This window comes from Juglans regia, chromosome 6, assembly GCF_001411555.2.
Source record: "Juglans regia cultivar Chandler chromosome 6, Walnut 2.0, whole genome shotgun sequence".
In the NCBI taxonomy this organism is placed as follows: Eukaryota; Viridiplantae; Streptophyta; class Magnoliopsida; order Fagales; family Juglandaceae; genus Juglans; species Juglans regia.
The window spans coordinates 13,016,977-13,035,683 of record NC_049906.1 but is presented as its reverse complement, the minus strand read 5'-3'; the positions used below and the strand labels follow the sequence as shown (position 1 = coordinate 13,035,683).

Sequence of the window (18,707 nt, the reverse complement as noted above, 5' to 3'; positions counted from 1 at the left end):
ATATTATCATATGATATATTAGTTAATTAATAACATATATTATTTTACATTTTCTATAATCAATGGTGATAGATTAGATAAAAATTACACAATTAACTTATATACAACTATATAAAATAATATATTATATATCTAAAAAATATTTACAAAATTCATATTTAAAAATTTCGGTCCGATTCAGTCTAAAAAAGTCACACTCCGAGACTGGACTGAAATCGAATTTTTCATGCAATATGGACCAAGACCGACCAACATTTTTGGTGCAGACCGAAAATTTTTCACCCATAAGGATAAGAGCATTTCTCTAAGCAAATTACCCGAATATTAGAAATGGGAAACCTCGCTCCACAAAATGACATGGCTTAATATGATGGTATATTGGAGTTATTTTTATTATAAGATAAATCTGATGTATCATATCAAATCACATATATTTATAAATTTTCAGTTTATAATTTACATCAAATCACGCCTATTATAACTTTTCGTTTATAATTCTTTTTTTTAAGACCTAACATTTTACCTTCATTTGTATCAGTTTACCCAAACCTTTAGTAACAACATTCAATGGTGGGGAAATGAAAGAGAAATGATATTTACAGTTCTGGAGTGTGCAGTTTCTACATACTTTCTTTTTAAAAAAATAGATAAATTTGGAGTTCACATAAAAAAAATTATACTTTTAATAGTGGTCTCCACTTGTGTTAGAAAAAATACGTGAAACTGCATACTCCAAGACTATATATACCCGAAAAGAATGACCGATTCCCAATTCACCTATATATACACGTCCCCCTTCTGGTTTTTTTTTTTTACTTGCTTGTTTTTGAAAGACGAAAGAAAAAAAAATTAGGTCATTGCAACACCTGGCTCTGCATCCTGTTGTTCCCTCTTAAGCTCAGCAGGAGGCAAAAAGCAATCCATGGAGAGACCACAAATGTTGAAATCAACCTCTTCAATCCTCCAAGTCTCTTCAATCTTTCGCTTGTGATTGTATGCCTCTCCATACCTGTACAGAGTCGTAGCAGTCCGACCCGCATGAGCTATATTAATCCCGTCGATGTACTTGTAATCCTGGATAAACGATTCCATGCTTGTTTCCCAAAACACATTGTCATGATTCCCTTTAATTGACTTCATTCGCACCAGTTTTGTGTCCTCAAATTGGATGAGAAGCCCTGTGCGTTGGCTGAAATACCCCCATACTGTGTGGTGGACGATTTCGGTGTTGGGTGTACATTGCGCTTTAAGAATGTGGGGAGCTGTGTCAAGCTTGAGTATGAAACAATCGTCTTCCTTTATGGTTTTCTCTCCAATGCATACCGCATCTAGGAACAAGTTAGCTATAACCCTCGGATCCAGTCCCTATATATTGAGATCACAATCATATAAAATAAATTCATGTTATGTTGGAATTAATATATCATGAGATGAGAAATGATAATTACAGTCGTGTGTGCACAAGCGCCACGCAATTACTTTGAAAAAAAATAAATAAATACAGGATTCACATGAAAAGAAAATTAATTTTTTAATAGTAGATCCTACTATTTTTCAAAGCGACTATATGATGCTTGTACACTCTACGACTGTATGTAACATTACTCATATATTATATGTATTTAAGTGCTTAATTAGAAAGAGATCATCAAGGGTGGTGGCTCAATGGTTCTTGCGTTACTCACGAGTGGTTTGGCATCTACCAAGGTTATGGTTTGGCGTGTATTGAGACTATTTCACTATTATTAACAAATTTGTTACTATTATTCACAGATCATCTGAGATCACCTCAACATCTAAACGTATCCTAATCGGGTTTAAATTCGAATATTGATTCACATTACGCTATTAGTTTTAACCACCTAAGGAGTAATTGAATTCCTCAGTAAGGCTGGTTGGACTTGAGAGAGTCTCTGCAGTTTCTGTTGTCCAAGTCCATTTATCCATTTAACATCTTAGTTAGTAGAGTGTTACTATGTTCACGTTGATAGGAAAGCCACCTCCAATTACCCTACCTTTTTCTATTCAGCTAAAAAAAAGCTACATATCATAGTAAATTGTAGTTTAAGGGGATTTTATAAAGATGAGATGGGATGACTTTAGATGAAAGTTGAAAGTTAAAAAAAGTTGAATTGAGATTTGAAAAAATTGAATTGTTTATTATATTTTTTGTAAAAATTTAGAAAAATTGTAATAATATAATGAGATGAGATAAGATGAAATGAAATAAAATACTTTCCGAATCCAAACGAAACCTAAAGGAATCGAATGTGAATGTACCTGGAAGAACCGACGGAGGGGCCTTGGAGGGCCTTTATTAGCATGGCAAGGTTGAGAGGAGGATTGATTCCAGGCCACCTTGCCATCGCTCCCTGCACTAACCTTTAAACCAGAAACAACCAATTCCAAGTACCAAAGGTCTGGATTCTTTTGCCATAGCACGAACCCACCAACCTCGCAATTGCCTCTGGCATGCACACTACCGTCACCCTGCCGCATTTCCGACCCAACCATCTTTACTTGTCCCACAGCATACATGCTGTTCACTGAATTCAATGCTGCTTGCCCTCCAATTGCTGCTATGTATTGTTGCACTATATACTTGGCAGTAGAAGCTTCCTATTCATACAATCAAATCATCTGTTTCACTATATATGGACGAAGACAATTGCTATGGGACATGAAATTTAAGTGGCGGGATCGATCGTTATTTTCCTAATCAAGCAAGCATTTCATTAACATATATTGATTAAGATATACGAGGAGGCCGGGTAGAGTTCTCCAACAAACAACCCATTACAATAAATACAGTACAGAAGTGAAAAAAATTGATCAGATTTTCGAATAAAAAAAATTAGTTCTCACCCAATTTCAGCAAAACAACAAAAAATAAAATAAACAATTCAATTTTTTCAAATTCTAAAATAAAAATAATATTAAAAAAATATATTCTAACAATATTTTATTCAAATTTTAACTTTAATCTCAACTAATTATCTCATCTCATCTCATCTGTAAAAACAAACAGAGTCTATTGTCTTGATATTCATAAACCAGTGCGTAAACATATCACTCAATGTGAGATACATTTTCAAACCAATGAATATAAAATTGGCATTATATTTTTCTATTTGAATAACAATATTATATTCGGTGCTACCAATCTCAAAATCTCCTTGAGTTGAAGGTCAAACGACAGGGTTGGAACCAAAATTTCTTTTCAGAAGAGGCCAACACATGATAGATGAACATGATATATTCAAATTTATTGTTAAATTATTATATTAAAAGTAAACTTAGAACCATTTAGTGTTTAAAAATAACAAATAAAAAACCCAATTTTTTTTTATTAATATATTTTAACTTTCAACTCCATGAACTATCAAAATGGAACTCTGTGTTATTTTAGATTTTGAAAATTTTCCATGTGAATTTTTAAAAACATTTACAAAAATTCTTTTGATACACAACATCGAAGTATCCATCAGAAACTTGTCTATTTTAAAAGAAATGGTAATAAAAACTCTTAATTTGAAGGAAAAACTATTGACGTTTCATAGAACTCTCGAAGAAGAGAAAGTTTCATAAAAAAAAAAAATCTTTAAAGACATCCAAGAAGAAGTAAAGAAGAAAAAAACAAAAAGAAAGGGCAAGATTTCAATTTACTCAAATAAAAATAATTAATTATGTCCTCTTATTCTTAATTTTTATTACATTTTTCGATAATTTAAATCATCTTTGAGTAATATATTTTTTGAAGCTATATACATACACACACAAAACAAAATTACAAAAATATCAAAACTATAAATAAAATAATAATACAAAAATTATACAATTTTCTTTACAAAAACCAATACTAGAAGGAGAAGAAGGGGTCACGGCGCGCCCATCCCAACCCCCCTCTTTTTACAGCTCTAGCAAATTAAAAAGATGTGTTACAGTTACAAAGAAATTCTATAAAAATAAATACACAAACAGACATAATTTCATATGATACGTCAAATGTGCTTTACAATAAAAGTAGTATACATGTCGAGTTGTATGTTTACTTTTGTGAGATTTCTTTATGGTAAAAACATTTATTGAAAAGATATTACCGATCAAAAACATGTAATTCCATAATAGTGCATTGTAGGTTATCTAGAAAGGGAGAAAGAAACGTTTGTTTGTGCTTACAATAGAACAATTTTTGATGGGGCGGGTAAGTGATTGGTCAGGTTGGACTTGAAAGGGGATGAGAGGAGAACCAACAAGCTTTAGCAACGCCATGAACTCGCTGCTCGATGCAGCCGCGAGACGTGATTTCTTATCTACGCCTTGAGCTTTCATCAAAGCACGCAAATTGTGCCAACGCACAGCGGCATTGCTGCCCATGTTGGTGAACATCTCCTCCGGTATAGGCACCTCCAGGACGGTATCTAACCCATTTTCTTTATCAACATTAGGACACAACTTCCTCATAGAAACAAATGAATAGTGTTATGAAAGAGGAAAGGTAATCCCAATGATCAGAAAATGGAAACCCTTAACCTCTTTCTCCCACCTTGAACTGGATTTTTGGTGGTTCAATGACAAGAACAGGTGATTTTGTATGAAAATGATGAAAAAGTGAATTGGCAATGAGAAGGGTGCATTGGGAGGGAGGAATTTCTTGCCTAAGGTGCTCCTTGCGCGTAGGTGTCGCATGGGCACGTTTTTAGTGCATATATGTAAATATAGCTTCCTTTGTTTAAGGACCCATCAGGCCGCCATGTTAATAGGTTGTTTCTTACTTATGTATCTAACCAACTAAACAATCCCACCTCATCACATTTAATAGTTAGAAGGATATGCGTGCAAGTGAAAATATTTTCTCCATGAGAAGAGTACTAAAGTTACAAAAAGTTTCACAAAATTAAACCCACAAATTGACATGTTTTTTTATGATCATATATTAGATCTATTTTACAATAAAGAGTAACTTTACAATTTAATATATTGTTAACACCAAAAAAGCACAGTTAGGAAAGACCCATTCTTGGGACGCGTTGAAATGGGTTGGGCCTCGATCGGTATTGTTTAGAGCCCCCGACAGTGGTCCGGTATGGCTGTTTGGTATTGGTACGTACATCCATGTTAGTGAGCAATATTTAAATACAGAGAAAATAAGAAGAGATGAATACAGATTTACGTAGTTCGGCACTAGGCCTACGTCTACTATGGTTTGGAAATGGGATTTTCTACTATAATATATTTTTTTACAGTCTCTAGTAGACTCTCATTTCTCACTGTACAATAGGAGCTGTAAATCTACTTACTGGAAAATATATTCTCTCTAGAGCTCTCTGTCCTGAGATTGAAGAAGAAGTCGAAACCAACCCAAAAGTCCTTGAAACCATAGGTACCTTGCCCCTTTTATCTGACCCTCTTCATCTGTGCCCCTCAGTAGTGATGAATGATGTCTGCTTTGCTTTTCTGACCCCTCTCCCTTTCTCACTTTCTCCTGACACATTGGCTCCCTTGTCCCCTTTCTCTCTCTCTTCCTTTGTCTTCTGGTGGTGGCTGTTTGATGGGCTGGGTCTTGAAAACTATTTTGGGCCTGATATATTTTACCCCCTCATATATACCATATCAAACTACGTCAGTTTGTGAGTTTATTTTTGTGAAATCTGTTTGTAGCGATAGTATTTCTTTTTCTTCCATTATAAATTTCTGATATCTACTTTAGTATTGTCTCGGCCATGGAATGGAACTATTGTAATTGATCTCTTGGTAGTTGTTGAAAAATCACTTGATTATTGATTCCTTATTCAATAAATATCTTCAACGATCCAATTTTAATGATGGATGAACATCGCTAGCTAGCTTAGGAATTCCTTAATGAAGACTAATATTAATTTGACGGTTGCATTTAGGCGTGTTACGCACTTCATGCAGTACCTTACTTAGGTTGATTATAGCATGCATGATTAATTAAATGGAAGATGAAGATCTATTTAACAGTAACGTTTTTTATTCAATATCATGATTACCGTTGCTTTTGATTTGAAGTGTCATTAAGCTTTCCTTAAGTTTTTTTCTCTCTTGATTTTTGGAGTTAGACTTAATACAGCTTCGTTTCTTTTTAAATTCAAGTGTGTAACCGTGCCGTTAATTTCTTGCCGGCTCATACGTTTATGGTCCAAGCTCCTGCAAGCTGCAGTTTTTAGTATTGAAGTACTGGCTGTCTAAATTCTTATTCTTGCCCAGTTGCCATATCTTTTGTCAAACATCCGTCATTCATTAAATTGTCTTTTTACTCAATTAGAGTAATGCTATAATCGTGGAATGCGTAAACGTTGTATAGTCATTTTGAAAAAGAATAGATCTATTATTATAAAATTAATTTTCTTTTTATATAGGTCCGTATTTATTCACTTTTTTAAAAATAATTGTACGATACTTATACACTCACGATTACAAACATCTCTCTAGTAATGATCGCGTCTACGCTATTCATTCGAGTCATGTGGTGTTTTTCCTTTCCGTATGAGATAGAAAAAGTTTTTTTTTTTTTGGCCTTAGCATCTCGAGCTTTTCTCTCTTTCTAGAATTTCTGCTCTAATTCTTCCATGCACGAAGAGTGAATGTCTGGCTTAGTTTTACGTACGAGACATGAGTTTCATAAAATAAAAAAGCAAAGTGTACGTAAATAGTAAATAGTCTTGAGATTTTTATAGATAAAAGAGATGTGTTTTTATTAGTGGAACTTTAGGTTCATCTTGTCCAGAGTTGATTCGAGCTATACGACGATTAGTTGGATTGTTGTATCATAAAAGAGACAAGTCAAGAAGAGGTCTGCTGCATCGGTTCATTTGAAAACTTTGTATACCATAGTGGATTTGAATCTCCTTAAAGAAAACGAAATTTCCTTGTCTCAATCCAAGTAAGCTTCGTTTGAATATTAATTTAATTATAATTTTTATTACATTATTGTGTATTTCACTAACAATTTTAAGTAAAATACAGTGACACAATCTACAATCGAAAAATGCATAGAAAGTATTGGAGATCTCAACAAGCACTTCCTTTTAAAGACTTTCATAGGTGCACTCGTCTATCTAAACCTTTTGAACATCTCCTATGTTCTCACAACAAATGTAAATTTAATTTATGAAAATGATGTCTTTCCTAAAGGTCGACTTTACAAAAAGGGATTTCCAAGCCAAAAGAATACGAACTAAAAATTCACAAAATCATACTTATTTTGTCTGTGGCAAAAGTGGGCGTTTTCCTCAAATTTACAGTTTTCAAAAATGAGGAAATAATCCTCAAGTTAATGTAACTGAGGAACTATTTGTAGCAATGATTATAGACATTAACATGGTTCAATTTGTTGAATGGTGGTGAGCAGATTCTAGTAACAATAGGCATGTCTATTATGATAAAAATTGGTTAAAAAACTATACTTCCTTTAAAGAAAAGAAAACTATTATGCTTGGCAACTCAAGTAAAACCAAGGTTCTTGGGAATATAACAGATCCCAAAGATCTAAATTGGATGTTAGAACTACCACTTGGATCGTTCTTGGATATGCAAAAAATAACACAGCTTATGGATATTTTATATATTGGAAATAAAGTGATTTTTGAATCAGGCCATGCGATTTTTCATATAAAAAATTTTCTTTTAAATCCAAAAATAGTGGGGGTCAAGAATTAGACAATATTTTTTCTAAAACTAGTTCTTCCACTCCTCAATAAAATGAAGAAATCATTTAATGAAGAATGAGTAAGAGAGCTAAAATTGAAAAAGATTTTGGTCCCGACTATTATATTTATAATATTAAGAAAAACTCAAATACTTTCCAAGAAGTTTTAACATCACCCGATTCCGTATTTTGAAAAGAGGTTGTGAATGATCAAATAGATTCAATAATTTCTAATAAAACTCAGAAATTAGTTGAATTACCATAGGATTGCAAAACCATAGGGTATAAATGGGTCCTTAGAAAGAAACTTAGGCCGGATGGAACAATTAAAAAATTCAAGGCTAGGCTTGTCACAAAAGGTTTTAAACAAAAAGTCAACCTTGATTTTTTCGACACATTTTCTCTAGTTGCAAGAATAACATCCATTAGATTCTTGATTGTCATTGCAACAATTTATAATTTAAAAATTCATCAAATTGATGTTAAATTTTTTTTTTTTAAATGGGGACCCAGCTGAAGAAATTTATATGGATCAACACGAAGACTTTGTAGAGCTTGGCTAAGAAAACAAAGTGTGTAAGTTGACAACATTCATTTATGGCTTAAAACAGGCCCCTAAACATTGGCATGAAAAATTTGACTTCTGCATGATTGAGAATGGCTATAAGCCAAATGAGAGTGACAAATATATTTATTATAAGTCTTGGGATAATTCTCACGTTATTATTAGCCTTTATGTAGATGATTTATTGATATTTCGTTCTAATTTGCATGGCATAGATGAAACAAAAAGCATGCTTAGTAACCATTTTGATATGAAAGATCTTGATGAGACTAATTTTATCTTGGATATGAAAATCACAAAATCTTATGATGGTATTTTTCTGGATCAGTTGCACTATATTGAGAAGATATTAAAGAAACATAATTATGTTGGATGCAAGCATGTAGTTACTCCTTTTTTTATTCTAGTACTCATTTGTTTTCTCATGAAAAAGAAAACGATGTAGGGCTCCTTCACACTCATTTTGGAGAAGAGGTGCAGAGGGGGTTGAGTCTGGTGGATGCCCTCTCTCTATTGCCAATGATTTCTTTGACCCTTTCACCATCCACTTCAAAATGATGTAATTAATCAAAAGGAATATGCTAGCATGATTGGTAGTTTACGTTATGCAACTGATTGTTCTAGACCTGACATTGCTTATGTAGTAGGAGTATTTAGTAAATTTACTACCAAGTCTGGAAGAGACCATTGGTATGCAATGAATCGGATAATGAAATATTTATTTGGTATAAAATATTATGACTTGTTTTATAGAAAAAATCATATTGTACTCAAAGGCTTTAGTGATACTTGTGACATACCAGTTTTGGTTTTAGGGTATATAAGTAATTTTTTCTCCTAGTAAACTTTTATTTTAGAATTTATATTATTATGATTATAGTTTATATTTACTTTATCTTTATATTTTCTATTATAGTTGCTATTTATGATTTGTTAGAGTTTTGTTTTAATAAGGATTTCTAAAGTGTATCAGATTATGTTTACTACGGTTTTGTTTTGAAATTTAAAGTTTAATTTTTCTTCTAGTCACCGAACCTCATCACATTGTTAGCCTCTGTTTGAAAACTTCAAACCACCAAACCCGTATATTTCTCAGTGATTTTCGCTAGCATCCTAGTGGAAAATCCAACTCTGTTGCCGAGTATCTTCTATACATGCACGTCTCCACTCTCTTGCACGTGCACGTCTATGCTCTTCTAGGGTTTCTCTAATTCTCTATCATCTACCATTATAAAACGTGCTTACCCGTACATGAGAAGACAAACTTGTGAGCTGTGAAAAACCCCTGTTACCGAACCAGTGCCATCGCCCCTTCTCCTCGGTAGCCACCTCAAAAGGCGCCGAATCTCTCCTCGAAGACACAGAAGCTGCTGACCCGCAACCCCCGTCGAGCCACTCATTTCTCCGGTAAGGCCTCGACCGCCACAGCTCTCACTCTCTCTCTTTTGGTTTCGGTCTAGTAGTTCCTCTCTCTAAACTCTCTCTCTCTTTCTCTCACTCGGTGCCGCACCACCATAGGAACCCCCAGTCGCGCCGCCGGCCACTCCCAGCCACCTAGAGCCGTCGCCGAGTCAGCCCCTCCCTCTTGGTGAGTTTCGGACCATCGCAGACCCTTTCTCTCTACTCTTTGTGTTATTTGGTTGCCGTGTACTCAGGTTTTGAAGAACTCGTGGGTTTCTTTTTGATGGGCCTTGGGCCTTAGGCCCGTATGAGGATGGGATGGGCTTATTTTCCTGTTTGGGCTCATGTAGTACAGTATTATATTTATGGGCCAGAGTTTTGACTGTCTACAGATTATAATAATGTTTGATTGAACTTATATTTTAAGTTAGACTTGATCTTATTTTATTTCATTAATTATTTTAGTGATTTTTATTGAGTTTAATATTACTAGTTGAGTTTATTTTTATTAAGTAAATATAGTTAGTTAAAGCTTCATTTTAATAAAAATGTTTAAAGAATTGGAAATATGTTTTAAAGTATAAATTTAAGTCTAATATTTGAGTTAATATTTCCTTTGTCAATTTAGTAAGATTTTAATAAAATTTCTATGTTAAGAATTTAATGGAATTTATTAAGTTTCTTATAAGATTTAATAATTATGTTGAGAAATGAAACTTAGTTTAAGAATTTAAGTTTTTGTGAATTATTTTAAAATAGCTCGAGTATTTCTACTAAATTATAAATTAGTATTTTAAGTAATTTAAATACTATGAATTATTGATTTTAGTGTTAAACAAATATTGGTTTGACTATATTTTAGAATTTTGAATTTAGTTAAGTAAGATATTAGCATTTATTTATTTCCAAACAATTTAGTGATAGTTATTTATTGAATATAGGTCTCAAGTTACGAAGTATTATTCAAGAAGAAACGCATCGAGGTAAGTAAATTTGATCATAAATTAGGATCATCACAGTTAGCTTATATGTATGTATTATTCAAGCCAGTTCTTTGATATCCATTATTTATGAACCGCCCATGTCATATGCAAGCATGTCATCCAGTATAGCATACGATCATGTCATTCCGCATCACGTTTAAATTCAGAAATTATGATTTATGTATGTAATATGTCATGCATCTCATGTGTATAAGACACGTAAGCCATCTTAATTTCAAGTGTAAGATAAGATAAGATCAGTTAATAAGATGGCCATTTAGATGCATGGTACCAATGCAGTTCAGTTTCAGGGTGGTGTGCAAGCCACGAACTCAGTCGTGGTCCACCATAGTATGCTAGAATACTATCAGCAGTTCCCCTTGCTACAGCGGGATGTGGGGCTAGTGCACAACCTTGCATACAGGGTTAAGTGTGTTGACCAGTCAGATAAATCAGTCAGTTAGTTCAGATAAATCAGTCATACATAGCATAAGCATCAGCATGAATAGTCATGAATTTTAAGCTCAGCATGAAAGTTTTTATGAAAATCTTATGTTTATTATGTTTTCGTTGTGATAGATTTCTTACTGAGTCATCGACTCATTTTAATTTATTTTCATGTTTTTAATCACCCAGGTGAAGATGATGATTACGAGCAGGCAGGCCAGGAGTAGAAGGAGCATTTTAGTTTTTGTTCAAACTTTCTAAAATAAAATGTGTCTTTTAGATCATGAATTCATTCAGTTTATTTCTTTAATGTTTTTGGGAAGACAATTTTATTAGACCTTTTATTTCATAATAAATTACTTCAGTTTATTTTTCAATTATGAAATTAGAGAATCGCTTGCCGGGTTTATTTTCATGAAAAATACATGACACACCTAGCCTACGGGAAGGAGGTGTTACAATACCGATTGAAATACCTTGTCAGGCGATTCTCTTTTAACTATTGGGTATATTTTTACCTTGAGTGGTGGTGCTATATGTTGGAAGTCAGAAAAACAAACGATTATTGCTAACTCAACTATAGAAGCTGAGCTTATAGCTTATAGTTTTAGCTTTAGCAAATGAGGAAGCAAACTAGTTGAGAGATTTATTACATGAAATTCATTTATGGGAAAAACCAGTTCCACCCATATTAATTCATTGCGATAGTTATGTTACTATTTGTAGAGTACAAAATTGCTATTACAATGGTAAATCCAGACCAATAAGAAGAAAACACGGTACTATGAGATCCTACTTAAGTAGTGATGTCATTAAAATGGATTATGTGAAATCATGTGATAATTTAGTTGATCCACCGACCAAGGCCTTGACAATAAAAATTTGTTTCTAGAACACATTGATCAGGAGAATGAGATTAAGTCCATACAATCATAAACCACATATAAGGATACCCAACTTAGAGAACAAAGATCCTGAGAACTAGCTTCAATGGGAAGAACGAATCATTTGGTAGTCATAAGAATGCACCATATATTTTATTTGAGAGATTTTTCTATTCCTATACTGTAAGTGCATTTATCATGTAATGATTAAGAAGATGAGTTTCTTAAAAAAAAACTCTTAATAAAAATCTGTAACTCTTATGAGTAGGGTGTTTACAAGAGCACCATCGACAAATTTCATCTATGTGAGTGTGGAAATGGGGCCGCTTCCTATAAAAGTTGGACTTGTTCTCAAATACACTCATAAAACCTTGATTAGCACAAGGTTGTAACATGCTGCTAGTAAAGTTCATATCAACACCTGGACTGTTATGTGTGAACAATAATTTTTTATTTTCCTTCAGAAATTATAGTTCAAGTCTAAGACTACTACTAACTCTGGACTAAAGATTATTGTTTCACTAAGTAAGGATTCGGGCCTTGTTTGTTTTCACAACCATTTTCATCTCATCTAATCATTACAACTTTCTCAAATTCCCACATAAGATAAAATAAACAATTCAATTTTTTAAATCTCAAAACAAAAATAATATTAAAAAAATATATTCTAACAATATTTTATTTAATTTTTAACTTTTATCTCATCTTATCTTATCTCAATACAAAACATACTTTCATGATGCAAAATAATCATTTTTTGTCTCAAAGTATTTTTTATTTTATTTATTAAAAAATAGTGGGCAAATGTTAGTATTTTTTAATGGAAAACTATGAACGAAGTCGACCTTACGCACCCCTTGTGCACATCACCTACATGGCATACCCATAAAATGAAACAGCGCATTTTGAGTTGTGAGATTCAGCCGAGCGGGAGTCAAAAATGGGGGCGGGGGGACATTTCAAACAACGAAATGAAACAACACCGTTTTTTTTCCTTTCACCTCCCCGTTGAAGTACCCTCTTCCACTCCTATCCATCCACGATTGCATAGAAGGTCGAAGTCAAAAACACTAAGGTCCCTTTTGGATGTTAAGCTGAATTGAGATGAGTTGAATTCTTTATGAATAGTAGTAAGCTTAGATGGTGGAGCGAGTTTTGTGGAGCCCACCATAGATGAGTTTAGATGTGTTTGAATGTTAAGATAAGTTTAGATGCATTTGTGGGAAGTTGAAAAAGGTTATGGGTCCGGTATGTAAAGAGGTGTAGAGTTGAAAAAGGCTGTGGGTCCCACGTGTAAAGAGGTTTTGAGTTGAGACAAGTTTAGTGATTTGAGAGTTAGGTGTTTGGATGTTAAACTCGGCTTAAAATTAGACTGATCTCAGTTCAATCCAAGTTACAAACGAGGCCTAAATCGGCGTCCATTCTCCCGTCCTTCACCTTCCATTCAATTCCTCCATCTTCTCTCCTCCATCCCGCGAACGAAAGCTAACCATAGCTCTGAGGGTTCGACTATTTTCCTAGCGAAATTCATTGCCTTGAGAGTTTATTAAGTGGGAATTCTGGGAGTTCTTTGGATAATATACATTTCACCACTTCCAAGGAGCAGGAAGCAGGTTTTGGGAGCAAGAGGTATAATGGGTTGGATATGAATTAGTTGTTCGAGCCGCGGGTGAATATTGGACCTAGACCCTTCCAACTGCCAATACATAATCAATAAACAAAAGCTGCAAGATTTCATGTAAACCAGACCCGCCACAATCAGTTTTTTTTTCATTGCTCAAGCTTGAGATTTCATGTAAAAAATTCAACACTGACTGAACATTATCATGTAAAATCAAACTAAAGTTAATTTGCCACTTACAAACAAATTTATTAACCCATCTAGCAAGTCTCCACAACCCACGATGAGAATAAGTACACCACCAGAAGCCCTATTGGGCGGCACCATGAGAAACCAAAACCGAGTAACGCCCTCCACACTGTGAGCCTCTCCTTGACAGACGAGCAACCGAAGGCAAAACGCAATAGCCATAATGCTGTAAGACATGCTCCATTGTGTTCTTTGTTTTGGGAAGTAAAAAACAGAGCAAATTCTCTTGGCCCTCTGCCTAGCTCTGCCTTGCATAGGAACTTCTGACCACCTCGTGGGTTGCCTCAACGTCTCAACAGACCAAGTCACTACATACTCCTCCACAAACAACCTTGACTGCCCAACTCCACTACGTTGCCACCATGCACCATGACCCAAACTACCAAGGGCCAGCACCCGACATGAGTGCCAGTGGCGAAAGATATGTGCAGAGATGTTCGGAGACATGCCGGTGGCGGATATGTGCTAAGACATGCCGGTGGAGATGAGAGAGCAAAACGAAAAATTGGTTCGTGGACGTCTGTCATTTTCTTCACGTTTTCTCTTCTTTTTTTCATTTGCCCTACCACGTAAGCGAGGTAGCGCAAAGTATGCGCAAAGTCGACTGCATATAACATAATTGTTTTTTTTAATAAATAGTATTTATTGGTAACTTTTTTTTAATATCATTACCGTCGCTTTTGCTTTTTTTTTTTTTTTTTTTGTTAAAAAGAACTTTATTAATTGAGCTCTATAACAGAGACTGAATGCATTGAGAGATTTCCTCTAGTACAATGATAAAGTCACTGATGCCTAAAGCATTTCTTCCTAAGGCATGAGTGACTATGTTATTAGCTTGTAAAGTATGCTTCACAGACCATGAATTAAAAGATGCCAATGTCAATCTAGTGTCTAAAATAAGCTGTCCTGGGTAAGAATCTGTCTAAAAAGATGAATTGAGACCTTGTATCACTTGCAATGAGTCTCCTTCCAAGTTTATCCTTGTATCCCAAATTTTTACAAAAAATAGTGGCCAGTAGAGGGTTAGGGAATAAATCCCTCTTCATTCTCAATGAAGCCAGTGCCTTCCCTTCCCAATCACAAATGATAGCACCTACCCCCCACCTTACATTGAATCTTGTCTAAAGCTGCATCCCAGTTCAAGTCTATGCTATTGAGCTTGTTGCCCCCACCAGTAATTCTTCACAAGCTTATTTAGTTCATGTAAAAAATGCTTGGGAAGCTTCAAAATACCCATGCTATAAATGAGAATAGCTTGGACCACTGCTTTGATCAAGATTTCCTTGCTTGCTTGGGAGAGGAATTTCACCTTCCAATTTCTCAATCTTTCTTGTACCTTGTCAAGGATACTTTTGAATGAGCTAACTCTTGACCTTCCCACAAGAGCTGGGAGGCCAAAATATCTTTCATAAGAGTTTGTGGCTCTGATCCCTGCTATGCTAGAAATGATTTCCTTTGTTTCCCCCCTGGTGTTCTTACTAAAATAGAAGGAGGTCTTCTCTTTGTTTAGTCTTTGACATGAGGCTTTTTCATAAGTCTGCTCCACTCTAGAGAATTAGCCTTGCAAAAGATTAGGCTATCATCTGCAAAAAATAAATGATTAATGTGTAGATAGTTTCTTTTTATAGGAAGGCTAGTGATCAAACTAGATTGTTCAGCTTTATTGAGAAGGTTGCTGAGAGCTTCTGTATAAAAAATGAAAAGATATGGGGAGAGAAGATCTCCCTGTTTGATTCCCCTTGTTGGGCTTAAACTCTCTTGTGGAACCCCATTAATACGTAGAGAGTAAGAGATTGAGGTTACACATTTCATTGTAAGGTCGATCCACCTTTGAGCAAAGCCTATTTTCTGCATAATAGATATAAGGAAGCCCCATGCTATTTTGTCATAAGCCTTGCTGATGTCGAGCTTGAGAGCCATAAAACCTTCATTTCCTTTCATCCTAGTTTTCATTGTATGCATGGCTTCAAAAGCCACAACAACATTGTCTGTGATGAGCATTCCTAGTACAAACGTTGTTTGAGTAGGAGAGATTATTTCTAGGAGTATGGGCTTTAATTTGTTTGCCATCACTTTTGCAATGATTTTGTAAAGGACGTTGCAAAGGCTCATGGGCCTAAAATTAGTAACCTAGGAGGGTGAATTCTTCTTTAGAATAAGTACTATGAGAGCTTCATTCAAACTATTAGACCACTTGCCGCCATTAAGAACCTCCAACACTGCCTCACATACACCCGACCCCACTGTGTCCCAATGCTCCTGGTAAAAAATAGCAGGAAATCCATCAGGTCCAAGAGAATCTAGTGGATTCATGCTAAATATGGTCTCTTTCACCTCTGAAGCTGTGAATTTTTTGTTGAGGGTGGAATTCATGTCTTCATTCACTACCAAATTCATTGAAGATATGCATTCTTCAATTCCTGCTAGATTGGAGGTGGAAAACAGTTTCTGAAAATACTCCTGGAAATTGAGACTAATCTCCTTTGGGTCTTTTGTTTCCTGACCTACTCCATTCTTGATCCTACTATTGTATTTGTCTTCCTTCTCTGGCTATCACACTTATGAAAAAACTTTGTATTTCTATCACCATCCTTCAGCCGTGCTTGTTTAGCCCTTTGCTGCCATTTTGTGTTATCTGCATCGAGAATGGAATCAACCTCTTTTTGAAGGACCTTAATGTCCTCATGGAGATGACCTTCATTTGCATCTTTTAAATGGTTGAGCAACTCAAGCTTAGATTTGAGTAGTTTTCTTTGGCTTTTATGCATATCTTTGCTCCATTGTTTCAAGCCCAATTGGCAATTCTACAAACCATCCATGGTTTTTTGCGAATTATCAGTGAGGCACCTAGTACCATGCCAAGCATATTTTACCATTGCACTAAAACCCTCCTTTTTACTCCAATTAGATTCATATCTAAAAATTCTCTCATTTTTCATAGTTAAAGAATGACATTGCAAAGAGATGAGTATAGGCCTATTATCTGAGCTATTAGTAGCAAGGTGATGCACAGTATGAACCTCAAACAAAGAAAGCCATGCCATATTTCCAAAGGCTCTATCAAGTCTTTCCTTAGTGAAATCTCCTCATTCTCTGTTATTAGTTCATGTGAATCTATCTCCAAGGAAACCAAGATTATTAAACAAGATTTGAGAGCTGTTATGAAATTTTCCATTCGTCTATAAACATGCACGTTCTTTTTAAATATGATGGACCTCATCTTAGCTCCCACTATGGAGACATATCTTTTGTTTCTTACAACTTATCCTTTTATGGACAAATACCAAATGACATATTGTCTCATCTTTGCTTGCTATCTCTTTGTAGTGCCAAAGACGATCGCTCGTGTGAGTGAGTCAATCTATGCCTGTCAATATACCTTTTTCACCATAATTGCCAAATCTATGGTGAATGTGTGTGCTTACATTAAAAAAAAAAATACTTCTAGTCATGCCACATGATCATAAAACATATTAGTGTCATGTGCATGAAGAGCAAAACCATGACGGAGAGAAACCACGTGGTCAACTAAAAAATAATCAAATCACAACTCTCAAGTGGTGTTTGATGACCATTTCTCTCCATACGCAATCTCATGTGTAGTAACTTTCCAAAAAACATGCTTCTACCAAGAGACTCTACTTTCATATAAAAGTTCTTTGCATAGTCAGCGACTCATCGCGAATCTCATTTAAGGCCAAACTCACAATATAAAATTTAGATTCTAGTCAACAAGTCCAACTGCGACTTTTAAGAATGTACAAGGTAACCACAAATGTCATTCAACATACTTAAGCTGCGATTTTAGTATTTCATATAAATCTCTTGTATTCAACAAAAGCATGTGAGATAACTATCATTTATTTTTCTTTAAGGGTAAAGCGATTGGGGGTCTTTACCCCAAAGGACAATCACAACAATATAGTAATTACTTTTAACGACTTGTCTGAATCACATCAGAAACTCACTCTATCAAGTAAGTTATATTTACCCCTTAACTAAATCTCAACCTCTAACTCCCATGAGCAAACTATAATGGAAACACTAAATATTATAGGCAAAACTAGATTCTTTAATTGTCTATAGATTTTTTACAAGAGCTCCTAGAAACTATTTTTCTTATACACAATCTTGCAAGACGTGAAGTCTTAGCTACTTTTCACAAACCCATGTTGATCACCTTGTAGTATAGAAAACTTTTTATTAGGCGACAATTAATAATTTAAGACAACTAGATCGTCATATCTCTTAGGAGGACACTTTTCTAAGATTGTCAACAACGTTCAAAGAATCTCATTTAATTCAATAGGTTGTTAATAAAAGTGACTAGGTACATTGGGTATCTTTGAATAGATGGTTGGTTTAGGCCACACGAAAACAGTACCAACAACATTAAATTTCTTTTTGTACTAAAATAGTACAAGCAACAATGATGCGCTTAAAGTACTTTGTGCCTAAATATCACAAAAAACTAACTATTTAATTCTCCTGTGAGAATCAACTATTTGACTTTTTCAAGAAAAATTTCACTAAATGTGCGATCCATGGTCATCTAAATACAACTCAATTAGTGCCAAGAGATGGATTTATACTTCTATCAAATCTACTTTTCCTTTGTCAATCAAATCAACAACCCTAGGTTGGATCATATAAGTGACGTGAATCTAAAATTCTATATTAGGGTTCCTACTATGTGAATTCAATAAATTGAGTGGAGCCATATTATAAATATTCTCTTCTAGTCTCTAAACGGCGAGAGAATACTGATATATAGCTTTCACACTATTTATGAGGATCTTTATATTCTATGAATTTTGGGAGTCACTATCACTAGTGGTACACCATCACTCAAAGGTATATTTACACTAGTTGTTGAATTACTCCC

General features: G+C 34.6%; 1 protein-coding gene across 1 annotated transcript; it reads right to left on the bottom strand.

Annotated features, from left to right (window-relative positions):
• Positions 1-358: 358 nt before the first annotated feature.
• Positions 359-4,622, bottom strand: LOC108995531. Its single transcript, XM_018971108.2, has 3 exons — positions 4,180-4,622; positions 2,281-2,619; positions 359-1,365 (listed from the first exon to the last, which is right to left on the bottom strand). The coding sequence occupies exons 1-3, from the start codon at positions 4,462-4,464 to the stop codon at positions 850-852; spliced, it is 1,140 nt and encodes a 379-aa protein (XP_018826653.1). The 5' UTR covers positions 4,465-4,622; the 3' UTR covers positions 359-849.
• Between the last annotated feature and the right edge of the window lie 14,085 nt (positions 4,623-18,707).